Source organism: Alexandromys fortis, unplaced genomic scaffold, assembly GCF_014885135.2.
Source record: "Alexandromys fortis isolate MF-2015 unplaced genomic scaffold, M_Fortis_MF-2015_v1.1 scaffold_160, whole genome shotgun sequence".
NCBI classification, from domain to species: domain Eukaryota; kingdom Metazoa; phylum Chordata; class Mammalia; order Rodentia; family Cricetidae; genus Alexandromys; species Alexandromys fortis.
In genome coordinates, this window is record NW_026068035.1 from 2,879,912 (window position 1) to 2,895,510 (window position 15,599).

At 43.6% G+C, this 15,599-nt stretch overlaps 1 protein-coding gene across 2 annotated transcripts in view; it reads left to right on the forward strand.

Moving 5' to 3' along the window:
- The first annotated feature begins 2,743 nt into the window (after positions 1 to 2,743).
- Positions 2,744 to 15,599, forward strand: part of Atp9b (ATPase phospholipid transporting 9B (putative)) — a 199,817-nt gene continuing 186,961 nt past the window's right edge. For both annotated transcript variants that reach the window (XM_050165010.1, XM_050165009.1), the window contains exon 1: positions 2,744 to 2,981. In XM_050165010.1, the coding sequence (XP_050020967.1) occupies positions 2,863 to 2,981 (119 nt within the window). In that variant the 5' untranslated portion in view covers positions 2,744 to 2,862. The remainder of the gene's footprint in view (positions 2,982 to 15,599) is intronic.

Below are 15,599 nucleotides of genomic sequence, written 5' to 3' on the forward strand. Positions count from 1 at the left end.
GGTTACTTTTCATCTTGGGACAAAATGCCTGGAAACAAAAAGCAACTTAAGGGTTTGTTCTGTTTCATGGTTAGAGTGCCTCTAGCTATGGTGGCAGCAGTGTGAAGTAGAGAGGGAGGGAGGGAGGGAGGGAGGGAGGAAGGGAGGGAGGGAGAGAGGAATGCTAGTGTTCCATTCATGTCCTCTTTCTCATTCAGTCCGGGACTCCAGCACAAGGAACGGTGTCACCCATTCTGGGTGGGTGTTCCCACCTCAGTTAAACCTCTCTCGAAAATCAGTCATATCCAGAGGGTTATGTTCCAGATGTTTTGTTTTATTTATTTTTATTTAGCTTTCTGTCTTCATTTTATTTGGTTTGGGTCAGTTTGACTTCTTCTTTCTATTAACTCCTGTGCATATATATACATATATTATATATAATTTTTTCTCTCATATATTACATACTGACCTCAGTTTCCCCTCCATCCTCTCCTCCCAGTCCCACCTCCAACATCCTCTCTCCCCCAGATCCATTCCTCCTTTTTCTTTAGAAAAGGGCAGGCCTACCAGCCACATCAACCAAACATGACATATCAAGTTATAGTAAAACTAGGCAGGCACATCCTCTCATATCAAGGCCAGATGAGGTAACTCAGAAGGAAAAAGGTTCCCAAAGGAGGCAAAAAAAAAAAAAAAGTCAGAGGTAGCCCCTGCTCCCACAGGAACCCCAAGCTACATAACCATAACATATATGCAGAAAACCTAGCTCAGACCCTACAGGTTCCCTGATTGTCAGTTCAGTTTCTGTGAGTCCTGGTTAGTTGGTTCTGTGGGCCGGGTTCTTGTGATGTCTTGACCACTCTGGCTCTTATAATCCTCTCTCAATCTCTTCTGCAGGATTTCCCGAGCTGCACCTAATGTTAGCTGTGGGTCTCTGCATCTGCTCCCATGAGTTGCTGAATGAAGCCTCTCCGACAGTTATGTTAGATACTGATCTGGATCCAGAAGATGACTGGTTCAAGTCCATATCTTCCATTACAAAGACTCTTCACTAGGGTCACACTTCTGGATGGTTTTAAGTCTCAACTTGACAATCAAAATGGAAACCACACCCTTTTAATTCACTAACATTAACTCTCAGAGCATACACACCGCACCCATTCAAAACCTTCTCTCTCTCTCAATGGCAAAGGAGGGGGTAAAAGCTGTGGAGCTCAGAAAAACTGTCTCAAGTGGGAGGCAGAACATCTGTAGTGGATCACATGAGGCACAGACATTTCTAGTGGCACTATGAAATGACTATGGTGTCATAATCAGGAGAAACTGTCTTGGAGTCTTTGGGGACAGAGGTAGAAGTCCTTTGCTATGGCTATTCCCTAGAGGTTCCTTAAACTAAGCTTGCCACATTTTGGTCTTGTGTGTTCTTTTTATAGTCCCAGGTGCAAGGTTTGATTGATAAATGCACATGCCTGCTTCTTCTGGTTTGATATTTTCATAGGTGTTATTATTTATTGGCATAAAATAAATGATCAGTTTGTGCCTCCTGGCGTGCTGGCAGATGGCGGGCCCTTACCTGTATAAACAAAATTCAGAATAGCTAAGTTCAAGGCTCTTGGTTTGTCAAATAGAGCTGCTCAAGGATAGGCAGAACCTGAAAGTGGCTATTCTATACTACAGAGTGACTCAGAGCAGGCCCAGCTTCTTCTTCAGGTGGAATGAAAGATAACTAGCAGCATAAAGGAGGAGTTTGGTCGACAGTGGAACACAGAGAGGAATTAGCCCTGGTGGAGCACAGACAGCCCCACAGGTATTGATGAGGATCCTGGGCTGGTCTAGGCTGACAAGTGTAGTGGCTTTCACCATCCACCTTTGCAAATGAAGGCTGGACCTTTGATGACTAAATGAGTTCAGATCTGGAATGGCACAGGTAGGGTTTCCAAGCATGTGAATCCTGCCAGAACCTGACTTGCAGGCTGCATTCGCCTTCACTTCTGCAGCCAGGCTTCCAAGAAACTGGAGACAATAGAACCACTGGGCTAGAGCGCTCCAACAAAGGGGGTCGGTTGCAGGGCCGGTGTGTGTGTGTGTGTGTGTGTGTGTGTGTGTGTGTGTGTGTGTGTGTGTGAGAGAGAGAGAGAGAGACAGAGAGAGAGAGAGACAGAGAGACAGAGAGAGAGAGAGACAGAGAGAGAGACAGAGAGAGACAGAGACACAGAGAGAGAGGCGAGAGAGAGAGAGAAAGAGAGAGAGAGAGACAGAGACAGACAGAGAGGAAAGAGAGTCAGAGAGGATGAAGACAGAGACACAGAAAGACAGAAAAAGAGTGGAAAGAAACACAGAAAAAGAGGAAACAGAGTAGACACACAGGAAAGAGAGAGAGGGAGGAGAGACAGAAGGTGACACACGCAGAGAGATGCAGACACAGAGAAGCAGAGAGAGACACACACAAAGAAAGACAATCAAGGCCATGAAAAGGAGAATAGCAAGAAGAGACAGAGACAGAAAGGAACGAGAGACAGAGAGAGAGAGAGAGAGAGAGAGAGAGAGAGAGAGAGAGAGAGAGAGAGAGAGAGAGAGAGAGAGAGACAGAAGAGAAAGAACCTCAGGCAATACTGTAACAGTTGGGTAACATAGGATAGGGGCGGAACTTAAGAATGTCATGGCAACTCTCTTTTCAAATCGCCGTCATCAGACACTGCCGGCAGGGGTGGGACCTGTGACAGCTACGCCCCAGAGCAGTCTTCCGCCGCTCTGTGACGCCATCAGCACGCGACACTCGGGGGTGGGGCGCCGCGCTGGGGTGCTGCGGCCCTGGCTGGAAGTGAGGGGACCCGGCTGGGAGGAGACGCGGAGTTGAGTCTAGCTGGCGGGGCTGGCCGGAGCATGGCGGACCAGATCCCTCTGTACCCGGTGCGCAGCGCGGCGGCCGCCTCAGCCAGCCACAGACGCGCGGCCTACTACAGCGCCACCGGGCCCGGGCCGGGTGCCGACCGGCGCGGCAGGTAACCGCGGGCCCGATCCTTCCCGGCGCCGCGGGTCGTCCCCGTCGCCCGTGGTCCGTGAGGGGTCGCCGAGCCGGGTGTCCGCCAGGCCGCGGACTCCAGAGCCGAGGGCGGCGGGTTGAGCCGCGCTCAGGGACGCCGCTCCGCCTCTCCCGTGCTTCGGGAGTCCCAGAACTTATACCGTGTGGGCGAGCTGGCCGAGGTGACAGGTGCAACTCATGTTGAGTGTGAAAAGCACGCCTACTGAGTGTCACTGATTTTTCCCGACGCGAAGCGCTTATTAGGCCCACTTTGTCCTGAGCCACGAGTGTACGGCACAGTACTTTGTGTTGACAGCTGTTTTGGAGGGTAGACATGGATTATTTAGACAGGGGCCATAGTTTATCAATGCAGTTAAAATGGGCAGACCTTGCTTCAAGCGGAAGTCTCATACTCATATATAATGTCTTACACAAAGAAAGTAATACTATGGTTTATAAAAGAAACTTTAAAGTGGAGAGTTAATTACCTTGTAGTTACCAATACCTCTGTATTGAAGAAACAGTCCTTAGTACGAAGAAGAAAATGTAGATATCACTGAATAGCTAATCCCTTCCGAATCAGAGCTTTTAAATACTTTTTGGGTTGAACATTATTTATTTTTCTGTTTAAAAACAAGGTCTCACTGTATATCCTTGGCTGGCCTAGAACCGGCTCTGCAGAGCAGACTGTTCTCTAAATCATAGAGCTAGCTCCATCTGCCTTTGCCTCCCCTAGTGCTGGGATTAAAGGCACGTGCCACAACGCCCTGCCGGATTTGTTTTTATGGAAATTATTGAGTATACTGCAAGGGTCATCAGGCTGGACACTAAGGACTATTGGAAGCCGAGAGACTAACAGGGCCAGGGCAAGTGTTCGAATGATGTTAGAGAACTGGTTTGGATCTTGGTCCATGTACTTAACTACTATGACCTGGGGTCGTTTCTTTTCTCTAAGCCCCAGTTTCCTCATCTTTAAATCGGTGGTTCATATATTTTACTCTTATGGGAACGCTGGTTGTTAGATGCTCCTTTTCAGAGTGCTTAGCGTCGAAGAAGTGGATGCACCAAGCCTCCATTTCTCCCATTCTCTTTGATGGTACCCAGAAGAGAACTGCATCAGTAGTTTTATAAGTGAGTCAATTTTAGGAAATTTGGAGATATGCAGCCTTTTAAGTTCATTCTTGTCATATTTTGAGTCTTTTTGTTCTCCATATTCTGAAGCTCTACTCTTTGATACCTACATACTGCTTGATGACTCCCGAGAGTCAATCTCTAATGCTGGGTTTTTGGTTTTATGATTATGTAATACTCCTCTTTGTTTCTGATTATTTTCTTTCTTTGTTCAGTTAGTCTAGGTCATCCCACTCTTTCCTTCCTTCCTTCCTTCCTTCTTCCTTTCCTTTCTTTTTTTTTTTTTTTTTTTTTTTTTTTTTTTTTTTTGAGTCAGGGTCTGACACTGTAGAGCAGTGGCCTAGAACTCCTTATCCTCCTGTCTCCACATCCCGAGTGTTGGGATTACAGGCCTACACTATCATGCCTGGCTCAGTACTTTTTGAAATAGCTATCTGAAGCCATTAATCTTCAAGCTGATTTTCCATACATTAGAACTAAGTGCAGCATTTTACTTTCCATTTCTTATTTTCATCCTTTTCTGGCTGTCTTTTGGGTTATTTGAACAAACTTTTTTTGAGGCAGGTTCACTTTGTAGACCAGGCTAGCCCAGACTAGCCTTTTGCACTCATAGAACTGTTTTGACTCATGTATAGTGTTTTTCAGTGCCTCTCCCTGTTTTGCAGATACTTAGAGTAGCTCTAGACATTGCAGTATATACATGTGTATATATACGTGCAGTATATACAGTGCACCACAGTTTACTATATTTAAGTGTAATATTTACCTCTTTATGTCCCTTTAGCCAATTCCTTGGCAATGTACTTGTAATGTTCTATGTAAGTCTTGCATTTTGAAAGTATACAGATGTTCCCCTTGCATATACTGGAAGCCCATATCTGACACTGTTGTAGCTTTTGTTTCATCTCTCAGTTTAGAAACCTCAAGAAGACAAAGTTTCTTGCATTGAGTCATATTTTTGCCCTTTCTGTTGACTGCCCATTTTCTGATATTCTAGAATTTCTTATTTCTGCTCCATTTAAACAATTCTATAGTGATTCTTTGGGAGTAGGTGTGTTGAAAATAAGTTCTTTTAGTTTTCCTTTATCTGAGGAGGTCTCTGTTTTTCCAACATTTCTAAAGGCCAATTTCACCAGTATAATAACTCCCTCTTTACACTTTTACTTCGTGTGCTTTCAGATGGATGTATTATACACAGCATGCTTTGAAAATATTAAATGCAAATTTCCAGAAATAAGCAGTTTAGATGTGCTGCTCTGGATAGTGCATGAAGTCTCTTAGTCCATCCTGTCTGAGATGTGAGCCATCCCTTCTGTGCTCTGTCTCTATTACCTGACGACTAGCCACTTGAACATTGCCTCTACTGTAGTTGTGTTGACTGTCATGGTGTTGACTGTTCTGCAGCTTCAGTGTTTAAATAATTCCCAGTTACCCAGTAGTGTTCCCAAGCACAAAAGAAATAAATGTGTGAATCTCTTTAGACATATATTGTTATTAAATTGTATTATAGGTGTATATGTATAGGAAAAATCATAGCCATGTGTATTGTTTGGTAATGTGTGTTTTCAGACATCCACCAGGAGGCATTCCTGGAGGAAAAGGAAAAGAACTATATTGCAAATGAGAACGACAATTCTTTCAGCATCTGAAAAAGTTATGCCACAGAGAGCTCGTGGTTCTGATGAGCAATCCGTTGTCAGCTGAGTTGCTTTCTCTCTCTAGATGGGATTTCTCTCACCACTTAAAAAAAGATCAGTAGTTTGATAGTATGAGTTTTTCATGGATTTCTTTTGGTTCATCCTTTTATTTTTTTGTCCTTGTGGGAATAGTTTTGAGCCTCTTTCTCTGGCATTTATCTGTGGCATTGGTAATACTTGAGAAGTTTTTCTTGTGTTGTTTTCAGGCCCCAAGTGTCTCATTTGCTTGAAGTCCATTTCCTGTTCTATTGGCCAGTTCCTCTTCTGTCTCGTTAGCCAGTCCTCCCTCTATTCTGCTCGCCTTTTCATCTTTAAATTCCACTTGGTTTTTCTTTATGTTAGCTCTCTGTGGAGATTATTTTTGCATTTATTATTCATATATTCAAAGTTGCCCACTGAAGCTTGTGTGTATATGTAATGTATATGTTCTTGAGGGTGTATCCATATGTTCATGTATATGTATTTATGTGTATGTGTGTGTGTAGGCCAGAAATCTATTTGGGTATCTTTTTGATTTGTTCTGCATCTTGAGTTTTTCCTTCCTTCCTTCCTTCCTTCCTTCCTTCCTTCCTTCCTTCCCTTTTTTTTTTTTTTGAGATAGAGTCTCTGTTGTGTAGTTCTGGCTTTCCTAGAACTTTTTGTGTCGACCAAGCTGGCCTTGAACGCATAGAGGTCCACCTGGCTCTACCTTATTTCCTGAGGCAGTATCTCTCATTGCATCTGGACTCACCATTTGGCTAGGTTGGCTGAACAATGAGCTCAAATGTTCTGCCTGTCTTCAGGTCCTCATCTTTAGGGTTAGAGACGTGCTGCTTCTGGCTTTTATGTGGATAGTAGGGATCCAATCTTAAATCCTCATGCTTTTATGGCAGGCAGTTTACCAACTGTGCCATCTGCATAGCTTCCCATTTTCTTAGTTCGTGTTTCTATTTCTGGGAAGAGACACCATGACCACAGTAACTCTTTTTTTAAATAATTTATTTTTATTTTATGTGCACTGTTGTTTTGCCTGCATATATGTCTGTGTGAAGATGCTGGATATTTGGAACTGGAGTTAGAGACAGTTGTGAGCTGTCATGTGGGTTCTGGGAATTGAACCCAGATCTTCTGGAAGAGCAGCTAGTGCTCTTAACCACTGAGCCATCTCTCCAGCCCCACAGTAACTCTTATAAAACAGAACATTAAATTGAGATTGTTGCATATAGTTTCAGAGGGTTAGTTCATTATCATCATGGCAGGGAGCATGGTGGCATGCAGGCAGAAAAGGTTCTGGCTGCATTTTTATCAAAAGGAAATAGGAAATTGTCTGTGACAGTGGTTGGTTTCTTGAGCATAGGAAATCTCAGATCCTGCCCCTACAGCAACACACATCCTCCAACAAGGCCACATCTCCTGCCACTCTCTATGAGATTATGGGGCCAATTACATTCAAACTACCACACCAGTTAAGCATTTTTTAGTGATAGATTTTTAAAATTCATGTCAGAAAATTTTGTGATCTGTAATTTTGATGCTAACATCTCTGGATTTTCTTTTTCTCATTCAAATTGAGATTTTTTTCTTCTTTCCCTTCTTTTTTTCTTTTCATTGCATCCTGGACACTGGATATGTGATAAGACTTGAACCGTGCTTAATCCTCCAGTTTACCAGACTTCCTGTGGTATCATCTTAGTGGTATCTGAGGAATGGCGAGACACTGCCTTGAATGGCCAGGTTCCCTACATAGCTCCTGAGTGGGCAAGGGTGTTCTGTTTGCTCCCATTTGAAATTCCCACTAGTCTTGTTGGCTTGGGAGAGGAGTGTCTGGTTACTGAAGCCTGAATGCCCCACAGCCTTAAGGTCTTTATATCTGGAAAGTGGTCTGAGTTCGTCACACACCCTATTTTCTCCTCTTCCCTCTTCTCACCCTCCTCCACTGTGTGTGCCTGCGTGTACCTGTGTGTGTGTGTGAGAGAGAGAGAGAGATACTGAGAGATATTGAGAGAGAGACAGACAGACAGAGAGGAGAGAGATTGAGAGAGATTTTAAATAAATTAAACCCAAGGACTGATTTGCTGCCAAACCCCTTGTCACCAGTGCATTCCTTCAGCTCTACTCTTTCATTTACAAAGTACTTTTTGCTGGGCGGGTGGTGGTGGTGCATGCCTTTTATCCCAGCACTCCAGAGGCAGCCTGGTCTACAAAACCAGTTTCAGGTTAGCCATGGCTCTTACATAGAGCAACCTTGTCTCTAAAAACCAGTAAAGAAAGAAAGAAAGAAAGAAAGGAAAGAAGAAAGAAAGAAGGAAGGAAGAAGAAAGGAAGAGAAAGAAGAAAGAGAAAATCACTTTTATTATGTATTTCTTGTTAACAGTATTTTGATATTTGTATATTTGTCATCCCATACACATCACTAATTTTAAGTGAGCAGTTTTTTGCTTTTTAGCTCAGTCATAGATCTGTGCAGCCATTACTGGAAGTGCTGGAGCATTATCATCATCCCCAGCAAACACACAGGCGAACAAACTGCTTTGTGCCCTGTACCCTTAACCGTACCCAGCCACCTCAGCCTTCGTCTTCTTACCCTTCCTCCTGAATCATTCGGATCTATAGGATTTTTGTTTTATTTTTTGTTCGTGTGAGGTTTTGATTTCTCTTGAATAAAAGTAGAGCATCTGTTGGTTTTGTGTTTTGTTTCTCTGTTTTAAGTGATGACTGATTTACTCAGATTAGCTTTATAGCTAGAAGATGACTGAATGACAGTGAGCATCAGGGTGTTGTTTGCCCATGTTCGTTAGTACTTTTTCTTCAAGTTTCCCAGTGTTGGAGTTATTGGCCCTGCTTAGAGGCACTTGCCATATTATAATAGCTAAATTTCATTCTTTAATAAGAGACTCATGCTGAGAACAGATGGGTGTTGTCTGGTTATCTGCAAAATATTAGTGTTTCTTGGTGTATGTAACACAGATTTTTATAATGCTAGCTTTCTTATGTTGATCTATACATAATTTCTTTTGATTTCTAAAAGTTTCATGATTATGATGATTTAATATTTTACTAATTATAAAGCTGAAATTTTTTTGCTGTGATAATTACAGCTAAAGGGATCTGGCTCATTTGTGGTGTTGAGGATGAGCCCAAGACTTCGTCAGGAGCACTCAGCCTCACGGTGGGTCTTAAGATGGTGCTTTTCTGCTTGTTCTTCGGCCCATGCTTTTTTTTGGGGGGGGGGGGATTTCAGAATTTTTTTTTGTAGAAGTTAACAGAGAATTTCTTTGGAAAGGGATCCATAGTTCAACTTGAAAACAAGAAATTCTTTACACTTTTCAGAGTAGGCATGCTTCAGTTAGTTTTTTCACATCTGAAGTATTAGTATGAAGATAGAATTGAGTCCATAATAATTATAAGCAACTAGAATTTATGTCCTGAGCTAACAGGTCATGGCCCTTAACATTTCTGTATTTGTATTTATTTTTGTGTTTAATAGTGGATATTATGTCATTAATTATAGTTCAAAAGTTTCTATGTATAATATTGGTATAATTTCTTATTCTAAGAATTCTGTAGGACTTTTTAGAAATCACTAATACATTGGGGCTGGAGAGATGGCTCAGTAGTTAAGAACACTGGGGGCTCTCCTGGAGGACCTGGGCTTGATTTCAGCACCTATGGCAGCTCACAACCATCTGCTAATACAGCCCCAAGGATCCCAATGCTCTCATTTGGCCTCATGAGCATTAAGCATACACATGGTACACATACATACATGGCAGGTAAAACACCCATACACATAAGAAAATAATAAAAAGTTTAAAAGACAAAAAACCCAACCCTACTAGTTCAATGTTGTGGTTACTTCCCAGCTCAAGGGACTGGCTGGCCTTTCTTGTGCGTGTAATTTCAGCCAGGACCATGGCGTTTCTTCCTGGTACTGTTTCCCTTGTTCCTTTGACGATGGTGCTGGTCAGTACTGCCTACCATTAGTCTAGTTTTAGTCTGTTGGTAAAGGCCAGACGTTGCTCTCTAGGCTCCATGGTTCAGTGTCAAGGTGCTTTAATGCCAGCATGTCTTCTTGCTTTTTCTGGGTGGCACCAGACCATGAGAGAGCCAGCCTCCTCCATGATCGCATTCGGCCTTTTTGAGGGTGACTCACACAGGAGTACCTTGGGTTAGGTCCTGTCCTGACGCTGAGACATTAAGCTTCTGTCACACATTTGGAGAGGCTCAAAATAAAAGCAGAATGCCCACACTTTAATAATCATGCCTGATCTCTAGTGACCCATAGTACCTTACAAAGACATTTGGAGCTCAACACCCATGACCGAGGTACCTTACAGAAATGACCACAAGACAGAAGTGACCAGACTCAAAAACAACTTAAGGCATAAAATTTACTACTCAGCAAGATAATGAGATGCCTGCCAGTTCACCCCCATCTAGACAGATCTCAGATGACCCATAGTTAGGACACCAAGCAATTTCCCTCCAACAGCAATAAAAGAATTTCAACCACCCCATGGCTTGATAAACTCTCTTGCTTTTTGTCATTGTTTCTTTAAATTCTCTCACTTGGTGAATTCTTTGTAGTAATTGTGCCTCTACCTTCCGTAAGCCATTTTTCATGGCCAAGGGGCAGAGCATTCCAGCCTTCGAACCCTTTTTTTCTGCTCATAGAGGCTGGAGAGGCTTAGTTTCTCAGCTGCTTCTTACTAATGACTCGTTAGTGGCACAATTGAACTCCTCAGCTCCATTTAACAGGATGTATGCAATTTACTTATATAGCACTTACTTGTTTTGTTGTTTTTCTACTTTGTTAGCGTGCAGGCAGAGGAGGTTATTTTTTCTAAAGTTTTGAGCATTAGGTTTACTTTAAATTTCTTTAATATAAATTCTCAAGAATAGTTTGAAACAGCAGAGCTTCGACACTTAAGGTAGCAGGCGAGTGTGAGGTAGCCACCGCCCTGGCCTTCCCTCTCTTGGGTCCCTGGAAATTGCGTGCCCTCCAGTACTTGAGCAGTCGGTCGCCGCCTGCGGCAACAGCTCCTTGAATGAGGCAGAACACTTGGGTCTGTGTCATCTCTTGTTTTCTTTGTTCGCATTGTTTTTACTCATTTTAAAAATGTTTCCAGAATTATACTTAATTGCTGGAAACGTTGATTTCTCTTGAGTGACAAACCAATTAAGTGTGTATGACACCAGGCAACAAAGACACTTAGGATTCTCTGCTTATCCTGCCTCTGGGAAAAAAATCCATTATTCATCATCTTATTGTTTTTAAATACTGAGGTAAAATTTTCAATACAATAGGAAAATTGCTTTGGAGAGGGAACAAATTGCGTGCCAGTTCAAAGGCTGCATTACTAGACTTGGTATTGCTCAGAGTGAGCTTCCAGAGCCCATCACACTGCTCTTCCAGCATTCAGATTGGTAAGAATGCGACTCTTGCCACGTGATCATAGAGAACCTTAATGAAAAAAATACCCTAAAAACTCTTATGTATATTAGCTGGTGTTTTGAATTTTGATTGTAGTTTGAATAAATATTCATTTTCTAGTTTATTTAGAAAGTTTGTTGATAGAATCTTATGCAGAAAAGAAAAAAATGGACCATTTCAGGGAAAATACTTGCTTCAAGCTCCTTCGTGCCCTCCCCATCGCCTACAATGTAATTTGTAGAAGGTAATATGGAGCCCCTAAGATGAGCTGACAGTTTGATTGGTAGAGAGGATGTTTAAAGTGGGAGAAAATAGGTGCCATTTCTTTCGGTGTACTTACACTTCACAGAGGTCTTCCACGTCATCACCCTTGGTGGCAATAAGGGCAGGGGAGCTGTAACCCTGCACTGTTGCCGGTAGCCTCAGAAGTTCCTTGTAGAGACCTCTGTTGCCGAGTCGGATGCTTGACTGCTGCAGAAAAGAATTTCAGGCCAAGTTAGCAGGAAGTAGCGTCAGACTTGAGGTTTGAATACAGATTTAAGCTCGGCATTTAGAACATAGGACAGGTCTAAGAAGAGCTCCAGGCACATGCCTTTAGTCCCAGGATGTACGAGGTAGAGGCAGACTGGTCTCTTGAGTTTCAGGCCAACCTGGCCTATATAGTGAGGCACTGTCAAAAAGAAAAAGTAAAATAGTTTTGGGCCAGTGAGAGGGTTCTTTAGGTTAAGTTCTTGCTGTGTAAGCTGAGGAGATGGGAGGAAAACCAGTTCCTAAAAAGGGTCCTTCTGACCTGTACATGTGCACAGACATGTGTACACGTGTGTAATATTAAATAAGAAATCAGGAAGGCAGTATTACATATCCAGAAGTGTGCATGGCTTCTCAAAACTTTGAAGTTTCTCACTAAAAGCTATTCACATGATTTTGTGGCTTTTGAAATTATAGTACTGTAAGAATCTAAAAGATTTAGTGAAGAGTAAGTTTTGGTAAGCTTATCTAAGGCATCTTTATTGAGGAAATGAGATCGTGGGTTGGGGGTGTGGCTTAGTTGGTTAGAGTGTTTGCTTGCCTCTCATGAAACTGAACATAGTGAACTGGAGGCCAGTTTGGGCCACATGAGACAGTGTCTTAAAAACATCACCCTAACCCGTCTAAAATCCCAAACAAGAGTGAGATCACAAGGTGGCTTCTGAGGTGTATTGATCATCTATAGACTCCTAAGATAAAAGCATAGGTCACAGAGGGCTAAGGAATACTCTTATTTATAGACAGGTCATAAGGAAACCAAGACGTTTTTACTGATGACATGGTTCATAATCTGGTTTGGGAGACCCTCTTGATTGCCAGTCTGCAAGGGTTAGGAGCCCCTTTCCTTTCTTATGATTCTTTAGTTTTTCACTGTTTTTTTTTTCCCCTCCTGTACCAGCAATATGATAATCCATTTTGGATGTGTGTGTGTTATTTTACATGTATGAATACTTTGTCTGCACGTATGTATGCAAGTACCATGTGTGTCTTGGTGCCTATAAAAGCCAGCAGAGGGTGTCAGATTTCCTGGAACTGGAGTTATGGACAGTTGTGAGCTACCATGTGAGTGCTGGGAACTGAACCCGGGTCCTCTGCAAGAGCAGCAAGTGCTCTTAACCACTGAGCTATCACTTCAGCCTTCTGCTGTGTATTTGGTCATGGGTATTAAAACCTTTTCTATTTCCTTGGCTCCTCTTTCAAACAGCCAGTGCAGTTCTGGTTACGTTTGCAGATCAATTTCTGCACATTTATTTCTATGGATAATGTGAACCTGCAGTTACGGTTGCAGAGGCAGTAAGGTCTCAAGGGAGTTTTAGGCCAGCCTGATCTATATAGTCAGGCCCTATCTCAAATAGCAACAGCAGAAGAATTACTTTGTCCTCTTGACAAATAAGGCAAAGCATGTTTTAAAAGTCCTTTTTGGAAACAAATTATCAGGCTTAGAGTTGCTAATAAATAATGATAATTGAAATGAGAATAAAACTCCATTCTGATGCTTCCCTGGCAGTCCGTGTCTTGTCCATCCTATGTGTCACGACCCTCTCTTTTCTATAAACATGGCAAGAACAGTTTTCAGAGTAGTATGGTTTTGTCAGTTTAGATTTGCTTTGTATCAGTTTATTGCATGTGCTTTGAAGATGCATCTCCAGTATTTGCACATTGCTGCTCCAATACCTCTCCCTCATCTTCAAGATCCCTGCTCTCTCTGGGTGGTGATGGTGAACTCCTTTAATTCCAGCACTTGAGAAGCAGAGGCAGGAGGATCTCTGTGGGTTCGAGCCCAACCTGGTCTACAGAACGAGTTCCAGTGTCGCGTCCACCCTCGACCACCAGCAAGGAAAACGCAACACCCGGAGCTCTTCTTGCAGCAGTTTTCAGGACTTTATTCACAGCAATCTATCTCATTCTCCTCGTCTTTCTCTCTCTCTTCCGGGGCAAACCTTTCCCAGCCCTTAAGTAGGCATAGGCTGCCAACCCCGAACTGCTAGGTGGGCACTGCCCATAGGTTCATGCATATGCAGGCAGCTGATAATCATTGCGTGATAATAGCATAGGTCAGGCCTTAGCCATCTCAGGAGTTGATTATACATTTCTATCAGGTGTGACACCACGCAGCTCGCTACAGTTCCCCCTTTTGTTTTGTAAAGCATCAGGCAAGAGTATAGGTCTGATATCTGTTAAAAATGGAACATGTACTAGTGTTTGTCCAGGTGTCATCCACTCAGAGAACACTAGACCTGTCCGGTGCCTTTTTACATAGGTGAGAGTTAGACACCAACCCACATGCAATCAGACTTGCTCTTCTTGAGGTTGATGTATGCTCACTTACATCTCTAGCCAAACTTGGGGAGACTGTCCTGCTTCAATGGCCGTGAAGGCCTGAATGATCATAATGCTGTGAAACCCTTATGTGACAAATGCACCATAGGCGTACCAGGGAGGCAAGCACCATTAAACCTTGTTAGGGCTCCTACTCCCGCCCACTCCTTCGGATGATCCATGGAGTGATCCAGGAAGATAGTTCTTCTGCCAGGCTGGTATCCATGCCTGTGGAATTTGCAGTCACAATCGTCACTCACAGCTTTTCCAGTTGTTGTTCGAATTCACCAGACCAATTACCTAAAAGATATCTAGACAATTCTTTAAACTTTTCGTATCACACACAGCCAAGCTGAGCCAATTGCCAGAGCCGCGGCTGTGCTTGCGGCAGCAGCAAGGGCAGTCAGAACTGGTAGCAGAGGGGCCAGCACAGAGAGGAAAGGAAGGACAGGCAATCTTGCTTTCCCCTCCCTGGCTTTCCTCTGCCTGCTCCTGTCATTCCTGGGGGTTTGACTTTTAGGAGTGGCTTTGCCATGACCCCAGGAGCAGTCAGAAACCACTGTTCCTTCAGCAGTCCCCTAAATAACATACCCCAGCTGCCATACCCCCGTGGCTCATTTATTCCTGTCAGCTGAGTGCATGGAAGACACCTTCTCCCTCGCGCACCTCTTTGGCTTCCCTAGCAACCCAGCTGATCCTGCTTCTGCTCTGAAAGGGCCCCGCTTAAATTATGTTTTAGGGAATTTGGGCGTTGTCAATCTCTCTGGCTACTTCCTGCTGAGCAGGGACATTGCATTCTTAAAGCCTTTTTCCAGCGGTGCTCAGACTGTGCTGCTTGGCCTTGGAGCCGACTGGAGCTCCTTGGCTTTGGAGCCGCAGCTGCTCACACTCCACTGCAAACTCTGGAGGCCTCAGTAATTCAAACCACATGAATATAACTCCCTTCCTTAGCTACCTTGTTCAGTGGCAAAATCCAGATCTTTACCAGGCTTGTCCCAGGATGACACATTAAGATTGCCAGAGACGGCAAACCAAGAAGCAATTGTGTCACATTTAGCCAAAAACCTCTCCAATGCGCTCCGTAACAGCTCGTTAAGAGCCAGAAAAATCAGGTGTGATGTTGAAGCGCCCATTCTAAAATCCTCTTCTTCCTTTTATTTTCATTTTAAACCGTCCACTTTGGTCGTGGCTCTGCTTTCCCGCTCTACCTTTTCTATAGGTGAGAGCATAAAACCCGCATTTATTGCGGTTCCTCAATCTTACCGGTGCACCCCCTGCAGCAAGTACTGGGCTGTACGGAGAGATGTTTGGAGGTTCCCCATACGAGGCCACCACTTGTCGCGTCCCACCTCGTCCAGCAAGGAAAACGCGACCACCAGAGCTCTTCTCACTGCAGTTTATTCCAGGACTTTATTCACATTCTCACTTTTCCCCTCTCTCCTCTCTCTCTTTCTCTCTCTCTCTCCTCCCTCCCTCCCTCCCTCTCTCTCTCCCTCCCTCCCTCCCTTTC